Source organism: Hirsutella rhossiliensis, assembly GCF_020360975.1.
Source record: "Hirsutella rhossiliensis strain HR02 chromosome Unknown scaffold00001, whole genome shotgun sequence".
NCBI lineage: Eukaryota > Fungi > Ascomycota > Sordariomycetes > Hypocreales > Ophiocordycipitaceae > Hirsutella > Hirsutella rhossiliensis.
In genome coordinates, this window is record NW_025408667.1 from 6194049 (window position 1) to 6210269 (window position 16221).

General features: G+C 54.9%; 3 protein-coding genes across 3 annotated transcripts; 1 reads left to right on the forward strand and 2 right to left on the reverse strand.

The window, feature by feature from the left end:
* Positions 1 to 921: 921 nt before the first annotated feature.
* On the reverse strand, positions 922 to 1489 carry HRG_00773 (uncharacterized protein; the record flags this gene model as incomplete). The annotated part of the gene is made up of 2 exons (XM_044859244.1): positions 922 to 1004; positions 1060 to 1489. 2 exons carry the CDS (start codon positions 1487 to 1489, stop codon positions 922 to 924), a joined length of 513 nt encoding a protein of 170 aa, XP_044725644.1.
* Positions 1490 to 5788: 4299 nt separating this feature from the next.
* Positions 5789 to 9076, reverse strand: HRG_00774 (PIF1-like helicase domain-containing protein; the record flags this gene model as incomplete). The annotated part of the gene is made up of 8 exons (XM_044859245.1): positions 5789 to 5953; positions 6120 to 6683; positions 6767 to 7045; positions 7101 to 7640; positions 7755 to 8199; positions 8272 to 8803; positions 8873 to 8896; positions 9034 to 9076. The coding sequence occupies 8 exons, from the start codon at positions 9074 to 9076 to the stop codon at positions 5789 to 5791; spliced, it is 2592 nt and encodes an 863-aa protein (XP_044725645.1).
* A 1397-nt stretch (positions 9077 to 10473) lies between these two features.
* Positions 10474 to 12593, forward strand: HRG_00775 (serine threonine protein kinase; the record flags this gene model as incomplete). The annotated part of the gene is made up of 6 exons (XM_044859246.1): positions 10474 to 10662; positions 10834 to 11124; positions 11167 to 11862; positions 11941 to 12291; positions 12406 to 12520; positions 12571 to 12593. 6 exons carry the CDS (start codon positions 10474 to 10476, stop codon positions 12591 to 12593), a joined length of 1665 nt encoding a protein of 554 aa, XP_044725646.1.
* Between the last annotated feature and the right edge of the window lie 3628 nt (positions 12594 to 16221).

Below are 16221 nucleotides of genomic sequence, written 5' to 3' on the forward strand. Positions count from 1 at the left end.
GTACAGTACAGTTCTGGAAATTCACAGCGTTCGGAAATTGATACTAACGCAACGAAAATTTTGAAGTCCATTCCGGGCCATTCTCGGCTGATGGTCCTCTGCCAGCACCTTGCTAATCTCAGTTCAGACATACTTGTCTACAGCTTGCTAAATCGCCTAGGTTGGCCATCGTGATAGACGGCGCATGGAAAGAGCGTCTCAAAATCAACAATGGCTCGTCGCAATACTTAGCTTGTAATGTTATCAACATCGTGTATTTACAGTATTTTGCCAGGTAAACATTGGTTTCATGGCCGCTAAACGCGATTGTCGGCTGGTTTATGACCATCGGCTCGCTCAGTCTGAAGCAGCAAGGCGCGAGTACTTAAACACGATCACACGCCCAACTTAATGGTGATCAGTTCGCCGCATTGATCTACTGATACTACAATGGCCAACTAGGGGTGATAGACGAAGGTGAAGATTTTGAAGATTTTGAATGAAGGATGAATCAAATGAATTGAATTTTTTGGATCTTGATTCAAAATCTTCAAGCTCCAATTTTCGCGATTCAAGTTGGGTTTGGGCCAATTCAGGCCATTCATGAATGGTTTGAAGGGATCCCCCTAAACGAAGTGAATTTGGTGTGTACCTGAGCGATTGCAAAGATGCCTCAAAAACGCCAATAAGTAGTATATAGTTTTAAGTTATAGCCTTCTAAGAAGTCGATAATCCCGAATACTACAAAAATTAACTTACATAAATACTGATCCGCCTGTCCTAGGCAAATCGACTGAAAATAAGCACTTTCAAAGCTCTGCCGAATCCTCAAAATACGTCGGTACAACGCGTTCGAATCCGCCACTGTACACGGCTACACTCTTAGAGCCCCAATCCTCCGAAGCCTCCATTGTATCTAGACAGGGGGTTGATATCGCAGACTTATCGGCTTGGGATGCAGGAGGTTTGGGGTAGGGGTTCAGTGGGAGCCTCGGTGGGAGGAAGAGGTTGAGGAGGATTCTCGCCTGAACACAGATTAGCATATACCTACATATATAATGAGGGTATATCCATACATACCATCTTCCAGCTTGCCCGGAATGTGGTCTGGTCTCCAAATAATACTATTGGCAAAGGGCAGGATGTCATACTCCATGGCCGCCTTGATCAACGCCTGATCGATCTTATCTTCCTGAGTATAAGCACTCCGTAAAAGTGTTAGTACTCGCACCGTATCTGCCTTCAAGGCGTGACGGCGGATACCGAATTCGTCTCTACAACCGCTGAAGAGGCGTTCCACGTCAACTTCAGAGCCAGAGACAGAGAGAAGATCACGCGCCGCCGCAGCCAAAAGTGGCCACTCGACCTTGTGTTCTTTCCACCACTTCAGTAGGAAGTCTGGAGACTTTGCAATAGACTCGTCGAACTCTATTCGAGGAGCTGCAAGCCACCGTTCAAGCTCCGAAATAGGGATCGCCGCGCCCGTCTCCGCCTCCCTCGCCTTCTTCATTTGGATGGCTCTCCATTGCGCAATGGAGACTCCTTGAGACGCTCAGCTGGCCTGGATTGGCTCATAGTTGAGTTTGTGGCATTCAATGCTGCTAGCTCCGGCCACTCCGTTTTGAAATACTTCTTGACTTTAGCCATAATCTCAGAGTATTGATCCGGTATCATCATTTCCAATTGGTGAGTTTTATAACGCGGATCCAGGATGTGAGCTGCGAATAGCATCATTTGATCGTCAAGCTTCTTCATATAAGTAACGTGTTTTGCTTTGCCCTTCGAGAAGGCGTCTCGAATGGACATATCAAGGTCTGTAAAGTCGCCAACTCCTTCGACTACATCATCAGGAGAGCTTCCAAATCCCAATAGATATCGAGACTTTGTGAGATCGGCGGCATAACTTCGGAGACTTTCAGAGTGTGGTCTTTAAACGGCTTCAGAACCTTCCACAGTTGATAGAGAGCGACAATCTCTTCTGATAAGGGCAGGAGGCACTTGACTTGCGGGTGAGTATCAACGAACTCAGTATACTCTGCCTCAAGCTCGAGGAATTGGTCAATCATGTCGTAGGCCGAATTCCAGCGAGTGTCGACATCGTAGGTTGGCTTCCGGTAGTGCGTGCGCGGCATGCTTTTGAAGTCTTGCTCCCTAGACCCGGATCTCAACATCCAGAGATTGAGGAGGCGGATTTTGGCAATCCCACTTCGACTAGAGTCTCCCGGAATGGTGTAGTTGTTGCTTTTATTCTCTTCGTCCCACTTGTCAAACATCTTCTTGGCTTCCTTCGCTGTGCCTGCTTTGAGATCTTGCAAGACGCCCTCACAAATGAGCGAGGTAATATGAGCTAGACAGCGGATCCAACTCTTCCTGCCGTGAAAGCGCATGCGGGGCTCCTATTGGGCTCACCTTGTCGTCGAATTTGGTCTTGAGAGAATCGTACAAAGACTGACAGAGCGTGCCGTTATTGCCGGCGTTGTCTCCCGTAATGGCGAGAAGCTTAGGCTTGAGCCTGAGCTCCTCAAGCGTCCTCTCAACTATCTCAGCTAATTGTTTGCCAGTGTGAGATCTTTTGAGCTCAATAAACTCAATAACTTCCTCTCTCCTCAAACTCCGGTGTAATCCAGTGCGCAATAATGGCGAAAATGGGCACCCGATTCGGTGCTGTCCAGATATCAAGGGTGAACGAGATGGTGGCACAATTGTACTCAAGCTCAATCTTCAGCTTCTCCTGCGTTCGACAAAGTCTGTATATATATGATTGCGTAACGTTATACGACTCCTGTACACACATGTTGTGTTGTGAGCCAAGAACATCTCTTGAAAAGCAGGAGTCTCGACAACAGAGAAGGGTTGTCGGTGTTTACAAACCACCGGCGGATAGACTCCTTTGCCGTGAGTCTTGCTCTCTGCCTAGGTCGACCGCTCCATGCGTCTGCCTCTGTATAATCTCCTCCACCAATGGCGCGGCCGTATCCATTAATTCGAGCGTGGTGAGATTCCTTCGTAATACCGTGGATTTTTAAATGGTCTCCCATGCCAGAGGTAACCCCTCGGCGGTTCGATTCGAGGACCTGGAATCTCTTCCGAAGAGTATTGGGATTTTGAAGGCACTCTATACAAGTCCACCGGAACTCTTGGAAGATCTTCGGCCCATCCTTATCCTCTGAGTAAAAGCTTCTGTCTATAGCTTCCTCTGCATATACCAATAGACGTGGCTGTTCTTGTCTCTCTTCTTGCGAACATGCTTTTGTTTGTTGTCGGCCCACTTCTTGATAAGTCCGGCTTTCTCTGCGAGCGTCATATGACTACTGTTCAATGGCGGCTCTGGTGTATCCGCGTCGGGCATGTCATCATCTGACTCACAGTCAGGATGACCCGGGGGCGCGCAGACAATTGTATCTTCGCCAGTTGGAAGAGGAGAGGAAGGAGCCGGAGTTGCGCTAGAATCAGCGCGCGCGCGCGGGATTCGAGGTTGAATTGAGGACGTTCGATGCGGGCATAATTCTGCGTTGGCAATTTACGCCGGGTCCTTGGAGCAAAGAAATTCGCTGCGGCAGATGTTTTTGTTTCAGCAGGGCCATACTACGTATCATGTTATAATTAGCTATCCACTCGTAAGGTAATTAAATAAGGAGGGTAGATTGAGAGTAATGAAGTTTTACCTGATCTTGGCTGAAAGGCTCGAGAATGGACGCGACACAGGTAGTCGGAACGACACCAAATAAACCACAATAAAGTGTCAAGGAGTCGGGGTTGAACGGGTAGGATAGGTCGTCGGTCAGGGCGTTGATTCGGGGGCTGATCCGAAGCCGCTGTCGGAATATCGAAGCAGGAATTAGGCGAGGTCGTGGTAAAATAATGTCGTGGCAGTTGTCGCGAAGACCGTTGCGCCACGCAGGCAAAGGTGGATGGGCTGACGACCCTGTCTTTCCGACAGCAGTAGAATTAACAGGTGGTCAACTGAGCGGAAATAACGCGTCTGAACGCGGCTAGTTGGCACAATATATCCTTATCATGCAGATTTTTCGGGTACTTCCTGATCGGCTAATTTGTATGGACAAACAAGTAGCAGTCATATTGGGCTCGAGGAGTAGATAAGTCCCTAACAGCCTCCAAATCGCGAGCTGACTCGATTCGTGTCACTTCCAATTGTTCGCGCAGTATTGAGATGTTGAGGATCTGAACGCGTTTTCGAATCAGCTTGCTGGGGCTGTACAGCGGTATAATTATTATATTATATATCCAGAATATGGGTTGCCGAGCTTAATATGTGCTTGAAATGTAGTATTCCAACCAAAAAATGGGCTATCCATTGATTGCCTTCAAGATGATGTGGCATTTCTTGAGCAAATGTTAACGACATGTAACTATCGAGGGTTATATCATCCGAACGAGAAAATCCAGAACATTCGAGCGGCACTACATTTAAATCATGTGCATTATAAAATGGCACTGTTCATGAGCTTCATGGTGTTTTTTAATACTCCGTATAGGGTGGCAAGATTGCTGAAACGGTGGCGTATCAGGCACTGTTAGGTCGTTATACCACAATATATGGACGCCCTAACTGCCGTCCTTCGCCTCGATTTCCCAGCGACGCCCCGCCAGACGCGGGCGGCGCGGGACTAGGATTTTGCCAGTGGAGTGTGGACGGTGGAATCCAACTGAAACACGCACAACAGACTTTTAAATACGCAGAGCGTCATCACAAGCGCGGCCGAACTCGAAGTTACCGTGTCCGCGCGGGCAAACCCTAATGATGGGGTCAAAGCAGCTTGTTTATTGATGTGTATGTGAGCCTGCCGAGGAAGAACAGGAAGAGGCCCTTGGTGGGTGGCTTCGGTATTGACCCTTTCCTCCTGTATGTCCCTTGGCCGCGAAGCGGGGTGATAATTTTTTTTCGCCTTACGTTTCGACCATATCGCCATTCATTCACAATTTTTATGAATGAATTGAATGAAGACTCCTGATTTTTGATTCGTCGAATTTGAAGACCTTACCCGATTCGGCTTCATTCAATTCAAGGGTCCCGAGGCCGATTCGACTTCAAAATCTTCAAATATCAGCCCTACTCTTCTTCCTGTCTTCCTTTCACTTCTCCTGTCTCCCTTTCACTTCTCCTGTCTCCTATCTCCTATCGCCAACTCTCTCCTGTCGCCAACTTTCTCCTGTCGCCAATTTCGTTCCGAAAGGCGTCTTTGCGCGAGCCGCGGCTGGCGAGCCTTCCACCCGTTGCGCAACCCGTGCGGGGTTGCCTTACCCGTTTCTCCTCGAGTTTCGCCCCCGGCTTTTCCCGCCTTCTGATTGGCTAGCATTTTTCTCGCTTTTCATTTTCATTCGCTGGTGTGCCTGATTCGTCGGTGTTCCCGCTTTTAATTCGTTGATTAATCATTAATAGTACGTGCCTCTATTGGTCGCCTCCCCTCCTCATTCTTTTTGGCCCTCTTTGCCCTCTCCCCCATGCTGCCCTTCTTCCCATTTCCCTTTCCCGTCCGTTTGGTTGTCACTTAAAGGGCCCTCCTTATATGGATAATATGGATGCAAGCGCGGACCGCCTACGCTGGCCTGGTGGCCCCATCTATCGTTAAGCCGGTGGCGTCGCTGCAATAGCTGCTTGCGCAAGCTACCTTCCATGACTAAATATATATATATATGGTGCCTATGCAACTGTACGCGCCTAACCACCAATATTAAGACGTAACGCCGCGGCAATGGCCAGTCATCCTTATAGCCCATTCGACAGTTCTTTAGGCGAGCCTTCCTACGCTGCGGGCGGCGCGCGGGCGGCGCGCGGGCGGCGCGGGCGTTACCCGCGGAGCCAGCCAGCCGCCTCCCGCGCCGTCCGCCCGCCCAGCTCCTCCAGCCGGGCCTGGGCCGCCGTCATCTCCCCGGGGACCCGGTTCCCCACCAGGTCCCGCTCCCGCACCTCCGACACGAGCATGATGCCGTCGAGCGTCGGGCACCGCGACAGCTGCACGTATAGGCTGTACGGGTCTCACGGCGACGGCACCGCCCGCCCCTCGACCGTCGTCGTCCTCGCCCCCCGCAGCTCCAGCGCCACGCGCTCCAGCGTCCCGCCCTGCACCTTGTAGTCGGTGCAGGCGAAGGCCGCCGCGCACGGCAGGCCTGCGACTGACGTCGCTTCGCTGCCACGGCCGCTTCCGCTGCGCGTCGATCTTGACGCTGATGGGCGTCAGCAGGATCGTCCCGGCAGGCATCCCGACGAAGTGGAAGTCCATGGTCGTCTCTGAGGCCAGCACGATGCCCGCCGGCGGCCGGAAGTGTATCGTTAGCTCCGCCGACACCCGGTGGCCGGGGAAGGCCCGGTCGGGGATGACTTCCACCGCCGTATACCCGGCCCCGTTCACCAGCTTCAGCCCCTGGTGCGTGTTCTGGTTCACGACGACCGGCATGCCTGGCACGAAGACGAAGACGGCCGGCACCGGCGTCGCGCTGTCGTCGCCGTAGCCTAGCATTAGCGCCGCCTCCTCCTCCGTCGGCACGCCCTCCTTCCACCTGTGCTCGGACAGGAAGACGCGCGCCGCCGTCCGTCGCTGCGCCCGGAACGCGAGCGCCGCCTCTAGGTTAAGGTTCCAGCGGTTCCGGTTGAGCGGCGTCACCACCGTCAGGCCCGTCTCCCACGGGATCCGCCTGCCCGGCCGGTAGCACCTCGAGTTGAGCAGCTCCAGGTCCGACCGGTCCTGCTCGCCCGCCGGATCCGCCCGAGCAGCCGCCGAAGCTCCGGGTCGCCGGCGGCCCGCATCTGCTCGTCTAGCATGACGACCGTCGTGAACCGCCGCCACAGCGCGTGCGCCTTGTCGTGCTGCCGTCGCTGCTCGGCCGCGAACGCCCCGTCCTCGTCCCACGCCACCGCCGCGCTCGGCAGCAGGATCGGCCGCTCCTGCACCGGCCGGAACTGGTGGAAGTCGCCGCAGAAGATCACCACCGGGATGCCGCCGAAGTCTCGCGCCGACCCCCGCAGCCTGCACAGCTGCTCGTTGGCGGCGTGCAGCGTCCGCGCCCCGAGCATGCTGACCTCGTCGATCACCAGCACCTCCTTCTCCTGCCAGTCCATCCGCGACCGGCCGTCGACGAAGCGCTCGCCCTGGCCCGGCAGCCGTACGCCGTCTACGTCCCTCGTCGCCCCTCCTGCCCGGCCGCCCTGGCCGACCGTAAGGCCGCAGGCCGCAGGCCGAGTGTAGTGTGATGCCGTTGATCCGTGCTGCCGCCGTGCCCGACGTCGCCGTCACCAGCAGCCGGCTCGATAGGTCCCTCCGGGCGAGCAGCTCGACGAGCGCCTCGATGACGCGCGACTTGCCGGTGCCGCCCTCGCCGCCGATGAATAGGCAGAGCTGGCCGCCGCCATCGCCGCCTGCCCCGTCGCCCAGCCGCATCCGGTCGAGCTGCCGGCATACGATTAGGAGGGCGACCGACTGCTTCTCGTTAAGCGTTAGCTGCCCCGCTAGCTCCCTGCCGGCGGCGACGAACGAGCTCGACGGGCCGAGCCGCACGTGCATCCCCGCCGCCGTGCCTGCGTCTACGTCACCGTCGGCCGCCATTACGTCCATGTCGTCCTCGCCGAAGCCCCCCATCACCCCGCGAAGGGCCGCGCCGCGGTCGGCCCCCATGCCCGCCGTCGCCCCGCCGCCCTGGATGCCCTAGATAGCTCACTCCCGCTCCCGCGCCGCGCTCCTCTACTGCGACTTGATGCCCCGCACCTCCTCCTACCGCGACAGTGCCGCCCCCGATAGCGCCGAGCCTAGCAGGTTCACCCTCCTGCCTGCCCTTTCGTCCGCCACTACCGTCGCCGCGAGCTCGACCGCCGACCCGAGCGCCGACTGCTGGAACCGGCAGAGCTGCTGCGTCATCGCGAGCAGCTCCGTCGACTGTGCCGTTACCTGTCCTGCACTGGCGGCGTTCCGTACGACGTCGATGAGCCGCGCCGCGTCGCCCGCGCCGCCGGCACGGTACGCCCCTTCGCCGCCCTCGGCCTGCGCAGCCGCCGTCTCGCCTTCCTCCGACGTGGCGGCCCACTGTTTGGCGTCGCGCTTCGCGTCCTCCGCCGACCGCCGGAGGAGCTGCACGTTGTCTGCGAGCCGCGCGACCCTCGGCGCCAGCGACCCCCGCGCCCGCGCCCAGATGTCGTTAATGTCGCCTGCCTCCTCGCCGAGGAAGGATTCCCACGGCACGAACAGGGCCAGGTGCTGCACCGCCGCCCTAGGCGCTGTTAGCCGATGCCCCTAGCTGCGCTGCCTTCCCCTTGGGCGCTCCCCGTCTTGTAGTGCGCACCTTCGGTGGCACGACTCGTCGTCTTCCTCGCTAAACTCCTTGCTGAGGTATCCGTCGAGGCATACGGTCGCCCCGCTGCCCGGCCGCCTAAGCGCCTGCACCCAGCCCTTCCCCGACGCCCAGCTCTCCGCGAAGGGTACCTCGCCCCAGCCCGTCCCACCGTCGGCGCCGCTGCCGTTTCGCTTTAGCCTTACGAGCGATGCGTAGTCATAAAGGCAGAGGCCCCGCAGGAGCTCGCCCCTGTGCCGGTAGGCCTCGACGAGGGGGATCCTCGGGCCGGCCTCCTCGACGACGACCGTCTCGTCCGGCGCGTCGCCCGTCGCCTCCGCGCCGCTCGCCCGTCGGAGGTGCCGCCACCGGCGGAAGACGGCCCAGTAGAGCTGGTTCACGTTTACGTACGCCCACGCCGAGCCGCTGCTGAACTCCGCCGGGTACCCTAGGAGGTGCGCGATCACCTCGACCTGCGACAGCGGCCGCTCCGTAAACACTCGGTTCGCCGCCTTGAGCAGGAACGTTCTCGTCTTGTTCCTCCCTATGGGGTCCGCCACCGTCGACACCCCTTCGGCCCCGCCCCCCCGGCCGGCGTCGCGGTCGGCGCCACTTCCGTTGCCCTCTCCCGTCGGCTCTAGCGCGGGAAGGAACTCGGCCGCGGCGGCCACCCGCTTCCACACGGGGTCCTCACGGTTAAGTGGTTATTGATAGTTAGAAGGCGATAAGTACGACCGTTTCGAGCTTTCGCCTTGGTAAACAGGTCGGACGTACCGATGAGCTGCTCTTTTCCAAGATTGTGATTCGTCCACCTCATTCCTGGCGTGGTAAAAGTACTTATTGATGATCTGGGTCAGTATTTTGCGAACCAAAAGTCCAGGATTTGTCCTAGCTTGCCTTGGTGGATGAGGAATGGGGGCAGCGATGTCATCTCTTGGCTGACGCACGCCTGGAACGTAATCGAGGATTGATTGCCATTTTGCTATGCCCCGAGCAATTTGCCTTGCTTTTTGATACTGAGAGGAAATTCTCTCTTTGTTCGAATGATCATATCGAAGAGAAATCCCTTTTCATCTATGTTATACGTGTTTTAGGGTAGGGGGTCGAATTTCTCGATTTTCGTGCGGATCTCCCATTGTCAGGTGTGAAGGGGGAACTTCACGCATTGAGCTTCGAGCTAGAAATAAGCCTTACACTTGTATGCATCATTGGATCATATACGGGCGAGTGTCCATGCCGTCGAACCATGTGCAATCTGGCTCATCACGGTTGCGCGGAGCGAAGTTATACGGCGAGTCCTTCCGACCTCCATTTTCACAGTATCCAGAGCAAAATTCTTTACTATAGATAGAGTAGATGAAATCCTACGTTGTTGAAGATTACGAAGAAGGTCAATAAGATTCTGTTTTTGTTGTTTTGACAGAGATAACTTATACAATCTGTCGGCATCCCATTTTGACCGCTGCTTGCTTTGATGTCGGCATTGTAGCGCAGTATCTCTCCATATAAAATTTTAACAAGCTCTAAAACTAAAACGAGCCCGGTGATTTCAGGGAGTCCAAGGTTTCGTCAATCGGCGTCATGGTTGTTGAGCTATTGTGGATTGATGTCGAGCTCGTGGTGGCGTGTAAGTCCGGCGGGTCACGGGATCCGGCAGATCACCGGTAAATCCCTTATCGTTCTCTTCTTGCTTTCACACTCAAGGAACATCCTCTGGCGATCCACCTTCTCAACATCAACCTTACCGACGAACAGTACAAGATCGAAGAGCGCCATGTCGAAATCGAACCCGCCCAAATAGTTGTCCCCGGTCCGCCTGACGAGCGCTACGCTAGCGACCCGCCGGGCGTAATTCGGATTAATGAGCCTCCGCTCCGTGGCGGCGGGGGCCCGGGCGCTCTAACGTTGATCCGAGACTGACTGCTAGCCGGTCTCGACGTAACTTGACGCCTTCCAAATGCGACTTCATTCATTGGTTTGACGACGCGTCCGGGCGATACATTCTCACACTCTCGACTATTACCGGAAATTTAAGGTCCTGGTCCGATACTACAACATTTTCATCTTTTTGTTCGCCCACCGTATGTACTTCTAACCCAGTGAGTGACTCAAGAGCTAGCACTGGACCGTTCAGCTTGACAGAGACGTTGTTTTTCGGACTCAAGCTTTCTTATTGCCTGAGCGAACGGACTGTTTGCCTACGTAACAATCACGATGGACGAGATCGAAGAGCTGCGACAAAGGCTCCGAGAGGCGGAGAGTCGTGCCCAAGAGGAGCAACGCCGACGCGAAGTCGAGCAACGCCGACGCGAAGTAGCCGAAGAACTTTCTGAGGCGTCACAGCCGCAGATCCTTCAGAACTATCTTGAAGCCTGTCACTCGCTGAACCTGGCAATTCAGGTAGTAACTGACCGATCTTTGACTACACAAGGCGACACTACAAACCCGACCGGCCGAATTTTCCCTCGACGAATTATCCCCTGGACTAACTTTGCAACGAGGCAAGAGGAGATATGGGACGACCTGTCTGTCGGCGACTTGCTCTCCGTGCCCACCTTTCCATCGCACCATCAGTTGGAATACGTAAAGTCGTTGCTCAAGCCAATTAGTAGTGAGCTTGGGCTGCGGGACTTTGAGCGTGAGGTCGTCGAGAACGCGGTGCAGAAGCTGGTTAATAGCGCATATATGGATCCGCTGCTGCGGCGCAAACTCGGTCTGCAGGGAACTATAACGTTCGAAAGCCATACGAATCTCGGCACCGCTGACGACGACCTTATCCCTGAGCCTCTGGAACATATGAGTCTTGGCAGTGGCGGCTCTGGTGCCGTGGCGTCGGCCTCTGCCCTACAGCCCGCGGCTCCTAAGGTCCGTCGTAGGGCTAGGGGTAAGGGCAACCGGGCGGACCAGTTCTGTATATACAGGACTTCGGACGGCCAGAATATCCCCGCTCTCGCTATCGAATACAAAGCGCCACACAAACTAAGCGTCGACGAGGTCGTCACGGGCCTCGAGTCGGAAATTCGGCCGGAACGTGACGTGATTAACCAGGACGGCCAGGGCTTTGCTTTCACGGCCAAAGCACTCGCCGCCGCCGTTGTCACCCAACTCTTCTCCTACATGATCGGCAAGGGCATCCAGTACGGCTACGTGTGCACGGGGCAGGCCTTCGTCTTCCTCCATATCCCGGACGAACCTTCTAATGTCTACTTTTCGATATGCGTACCGAATCTAGACGTTATGGATGATGATGAGACGAGGCTCCATCGCACGGCCGTCGCGCAAGTTTTTGCCTTCATTCTCCAGGCTCTCCGCGCGAGGCCACCGCCCGAGTCATGGCATGATGAAGCTGAGAGGCTTGATACCTGGGCTGTCGAGTACGACGATGTTCTGAGGAAAATCCCCGCGACGGAGCGTAGACGCAAAGAACCCCGCGTCTCTCCCTATAAGCCCCAGCGTTGGAAGGGTTTCAAGCGATCGCCAATCCAGACCCGCTCTCGCTGCCAGCGAGTAGACGTTGAAGTTAGACGTCTAGAGGACGACGACGAAGACCCTCCTTCTCCGACTCCTAATTCAGCTCGCACTGCCAAGAAAGCGGCGCCACAGGTAGGACCTGGCTCGCGGGGTGGTGGGAATCGAGGACGGCGCGAAGGCGAGCGGCGGGAGCAGGGCCAAACGACGAAGCCAGATATACAGAACCGGCCGTTCTGCACTCAACACTGTCTCCTCGGATTAGCGTATGGCGGACCTACGGATGAGAGCTGCCCTAACGCAAACCATCATGGGCAAGGACACATCAAACGAGTCGAGTTTCTCCGACTCATCCGAGGTCAGCTTGCCATAGACCGCGGCTATGATGCGGACTGTGCGCCGCTCCATCGGTCTGGAGCGCGCGGATCACTCTTTAAGGTGCGGCTGTCATCCTACGGTTATACACTTGTCGCCAAGGGTGTGGAGAGTCTCGACCATGGCTGCCTGCAACACGAAAACGAGGTGTACGACCGACTCCGGCCCATTCAGGGGAAACACGTACCCGTATGTCTTGGCAGAATAGACTTGGTCCGGCCATACTATTATGACAGCGGTGTTTACGTGCACTTCATGTTCCTTAGTTGGGCTGGACAACCCCTTTTTGACTGCGTGGACCAGGCCGTCAAACCGGGCATCGACGACGCCATCATCACAATGCTCAAGGCAGTGCACGAATTCCGCGTTCTTCACCGTGACGCTGAACCACGCAACATTCTGTATAATACTAATAGCGGTAGGCTCATGCTTGTGGATTTCGAGCGTGCGGAGTTCCGCGGTCGCCAGCCTTTCAGCTCAATGATTCCTAATGTCCGGAGTCGGAAAAGGAAGCGCATAATTTGGCAGAAACAAATGGACGACTTTGCAAAAGAGCTTGAGTGTGCTGTGGAGAAGGCTTCAAGGTGTGTTACGAGCTTGTCCCGTCCGGCAGTCGCTGGTGTGGGCAAGCAGATCCCTTTGAGTGTGGAGGAGGAGCAAAGGGGTCACAGGCCCCACAGTACGTAGCTACATGTCAGATACAAATTCAGGGGCTAGCAGCATCAGCAAAACCTTCAACAGTCAATTTTCTTAGCAATGCATTCAAATTGAGCTCTATGGCTTCGCAACAAGATCTACAAGCGTCGCAAGAGACTATTCTACCTACAAATAACTTTCAACAGACCCTCTTTGTGCGGCTTGACCACTGTCAGCGTGAGCAGCCTATTGACAGCACAGTCCGCCCCCAATTCGACCCTGAGCCTAAAAGGGGCCACGAATTTACCCCCTTTTCTGTGCCCGAGCGCAAGCCTCAAGTCCGATAGCTGCCACCGACGCCGTTGTTACTTTTCCAGCTATATATATCTATATTCCTAGTTAAACAATGGGTCGAATACAGGAATTGCGGTCCCCAGCCCGGTCCAGAGGGCCCAAAGCAGCGACGTTCGCGAGAGAGTCTTTGGACAGAGACCTCTCTTGGGGAGGTCTTTCTCTGGCTTGCTCTTCTTATTTATATGGGCTTACATAGGGAAACAATAGTCCAAGACCATTGGAAGACTTCTACGGCCAACTCAATAGTCCCTATACACCCGATCCTACAGTTCATGACATTTGATCGCTTCCATCTCTCCAGCGGCACGTACGAATTAGCGACTCAACAAGCAGTTGTCGAAGGCATAGACATGCTTCTTGGTGTTGATGCCATGAGAAGGCAGAGCCGCGTCTTTGTCCCCAGACGGCTCACCGCAAAGCCCCGCTGCTATGCTGACGCTGGCCAGCAGCGGCCTAGCGTCAGGGGCTGTTGGTGGAACGTCACCGAGCCCTCATTCGCGAAGGTACGGCGATGCGCTGATGAATTTAGAGTCGTCTTCATCCTTTGGCAGTACCGCAAATATTTACAGAGCGAGGGCTCGTTTCAAATTTGGCTCCTTACTTCCTCATGCATCTTAATTGCTGTCGGTAAGCTACTGGTTGTCAGCGTCGTCATGTCCACAGCCGATTCCCTCTCCATGGTCGAAAAGGCAGCTGCTGGCGCGACAAATGCGAGTTCGTCCAGGAAGCGCAAGGGATTGATCCGACCCAGTGCCCGCAATTCCATAGGAAAAAAAATTGTGAGATCTGGCCAGTCCTTTTCTGATGGAGAGACGGCAGCTCACAAGGTAATTTAAGCAGAAGAAGCAGCAGACGAAGAAGGCCCCTCCCCTCGGCTCGGTGCGTGACTTCCCATGTCGCCCCTGCGTCACGCGCGCCACCAAGGCCCCGGCCATGAATGTGCCTCCCAGGACAGTATGTTGGGTTGCTTCAGAAGTAAACACCTGTTACGCTGACGCAATACGGAATAGATACTGGTGCTGCCTGTTGGGACTGCGCAAAGAACGGCCACACATGCAAGCCGGTAAGCGTCTCTGCTTGCTTAGGGTGATGAGTCATTAATTAAGCTGAACCCTTAGGTTCCTGTTGATGCTTTGGGTGCTGTTCGTGTCTTTTGGGAGCTGAATCGGCAGCTCAAGCGTGCAAATGCCGACCCAGATGATGCCTGACGTACAGCTGCACACAGCGCAGCACAACAACTACGAGCTTGCGGAAGCAGTGCGGCTCTCCCTGCAGCTCCAGGTCCAGCTCCCGCTATGGCTTCTTTTGGCGAGATAGCTGAGAAGAGCCCCGAGGAACGAAAGATCATGGCGCTGGAGACCATTGCCGAGGCTGCTCGGCTCTGGATTGTGAGCGGGATTAAGTCGTCAGATACATTTCCACTACGAACTCCATGCTCAGCAGCTCAATAAGCCGGACGAGGAGGAGAAGTAGAGGAAGGCGAGGAGGAGGTGAACAATTGAGCGTTGATGCTGCCCAATTCACGGCAATGTCTGCGGGGCGTGATAGAAATGCGCTCTGCTGGTCCGCAGCGTCCCCGCCGCTGTATTTGCACCTTCCGCTACGTGACAATGTACTGCGGGGCGGGATGTCCATGCCGCTAACCTATTTTGACACTTGGGTGACGGATTTTGGGGTTTTGCAACAGTCACCCCTATAGCCTGCCGTACTTAGGTCCTGTTGTCACACAGAGTATATCAGCCTCCAACAGTCTGATTCCCCTATTCGCACAGTTAGCCTATATTTTAGGTCGTGGCAGTTAGTAATGCCATATTAGTGATGGGTTCGAACTTTCTAGATGACATCGTCATCTAGGCTGCCTGGGTGGCGACAACTCCACTCAACCCAACGTCACAAGTATAAGAAGCCAACTTCTCACCATCACTTAGATAGAGAATCAAGAGTTGTTCAGTCCCCGATCTTCATGCTTGCTCAGCTCATCCTCGGTGCGATACCTGTGAAGAGGAGGGCTGGCCTGTCTCACTTGCTGGCCTGTCTCACTGATCTTCCAGTATTGGTGGGGCAGGGGCACCACTGGCGGAGACCACTAAGTTGTAGACCAATGGTTACATATATGCATGCCTACTGCCCGTAATCATACTAGTACTATATTACTATATACATACATCCATCCATGGAGGACAAATCAGTTCTGCTTACTTAGTCTTCCATTGGGTTCGCAACTCTTACTCACGATGGAATCCCAAGTTGGAGCTTCCGATACTTCGGGTCATTTGATCCCAGAACCTGAAGAAATAGCAGGCGCAGAAAGGATCAAGTCAGAACTCTGTGAGAGATGGCTGCAACGACGTGTGAAAAGGTGGGGTCCAACCAGAATCGAGGAGAATATGCCGCCGTCTTGGACAGGCACAATCACGGCCAAGATCGGGTCTACAGTTCACTACATCACTTGTCCAGGACACTTGAACTGCGAGCCTTGTGCAGGATACTGGTCACGAAGAGACCGCCAGGCTGCGATCATTGGTCTCCATTGTGTATTTGGGGGATGGGTATCCTACAATGGGGACACCATCACCAATGTCCAGCCGAGTCCAGACTGTGCAGATGGTGTTGCTGTTACGGTGGGAGGAAGGAACTTGTCACGGCTGAGACGGTTGTGGGCGGAACATGTGCTCTCGAAAAACATTGGTTGCCAACAAAAGGCGGGCAAATTCGACTCTGTCGAAATACTGGACCGAGATGTTATGGATCGAGTTCACGAGATGATAGCCAAGGCAACTGCACACCGACCTGAGGGACGGACCACCCGGGGTGGTATGGACTCTGAACCAGAAAAACTGCTGGGGAAGGGGTCCGAGGGTGGTTAGGTGTATCGGAGAATGGCACTGTGCTCAAGCGTGACTCTGGGAATCGAAGAGTCTGCAATTACAATGACCGATGCGACAGAGAGCCTGGAGGAGTATGGCAACGAGGTGATGTTGAAGTATGGATGGCATGGAACCCAGGAACGGATGGTCTTGCTTGATCTCCAGAGACAGCAGATGGAGACCAGGCTACCATTTGGAAGTTCTTCTTTCCCAATGGTTCACGGTCATCGATTATGGGCCTACGAGAGCAGTATTCCGTGAC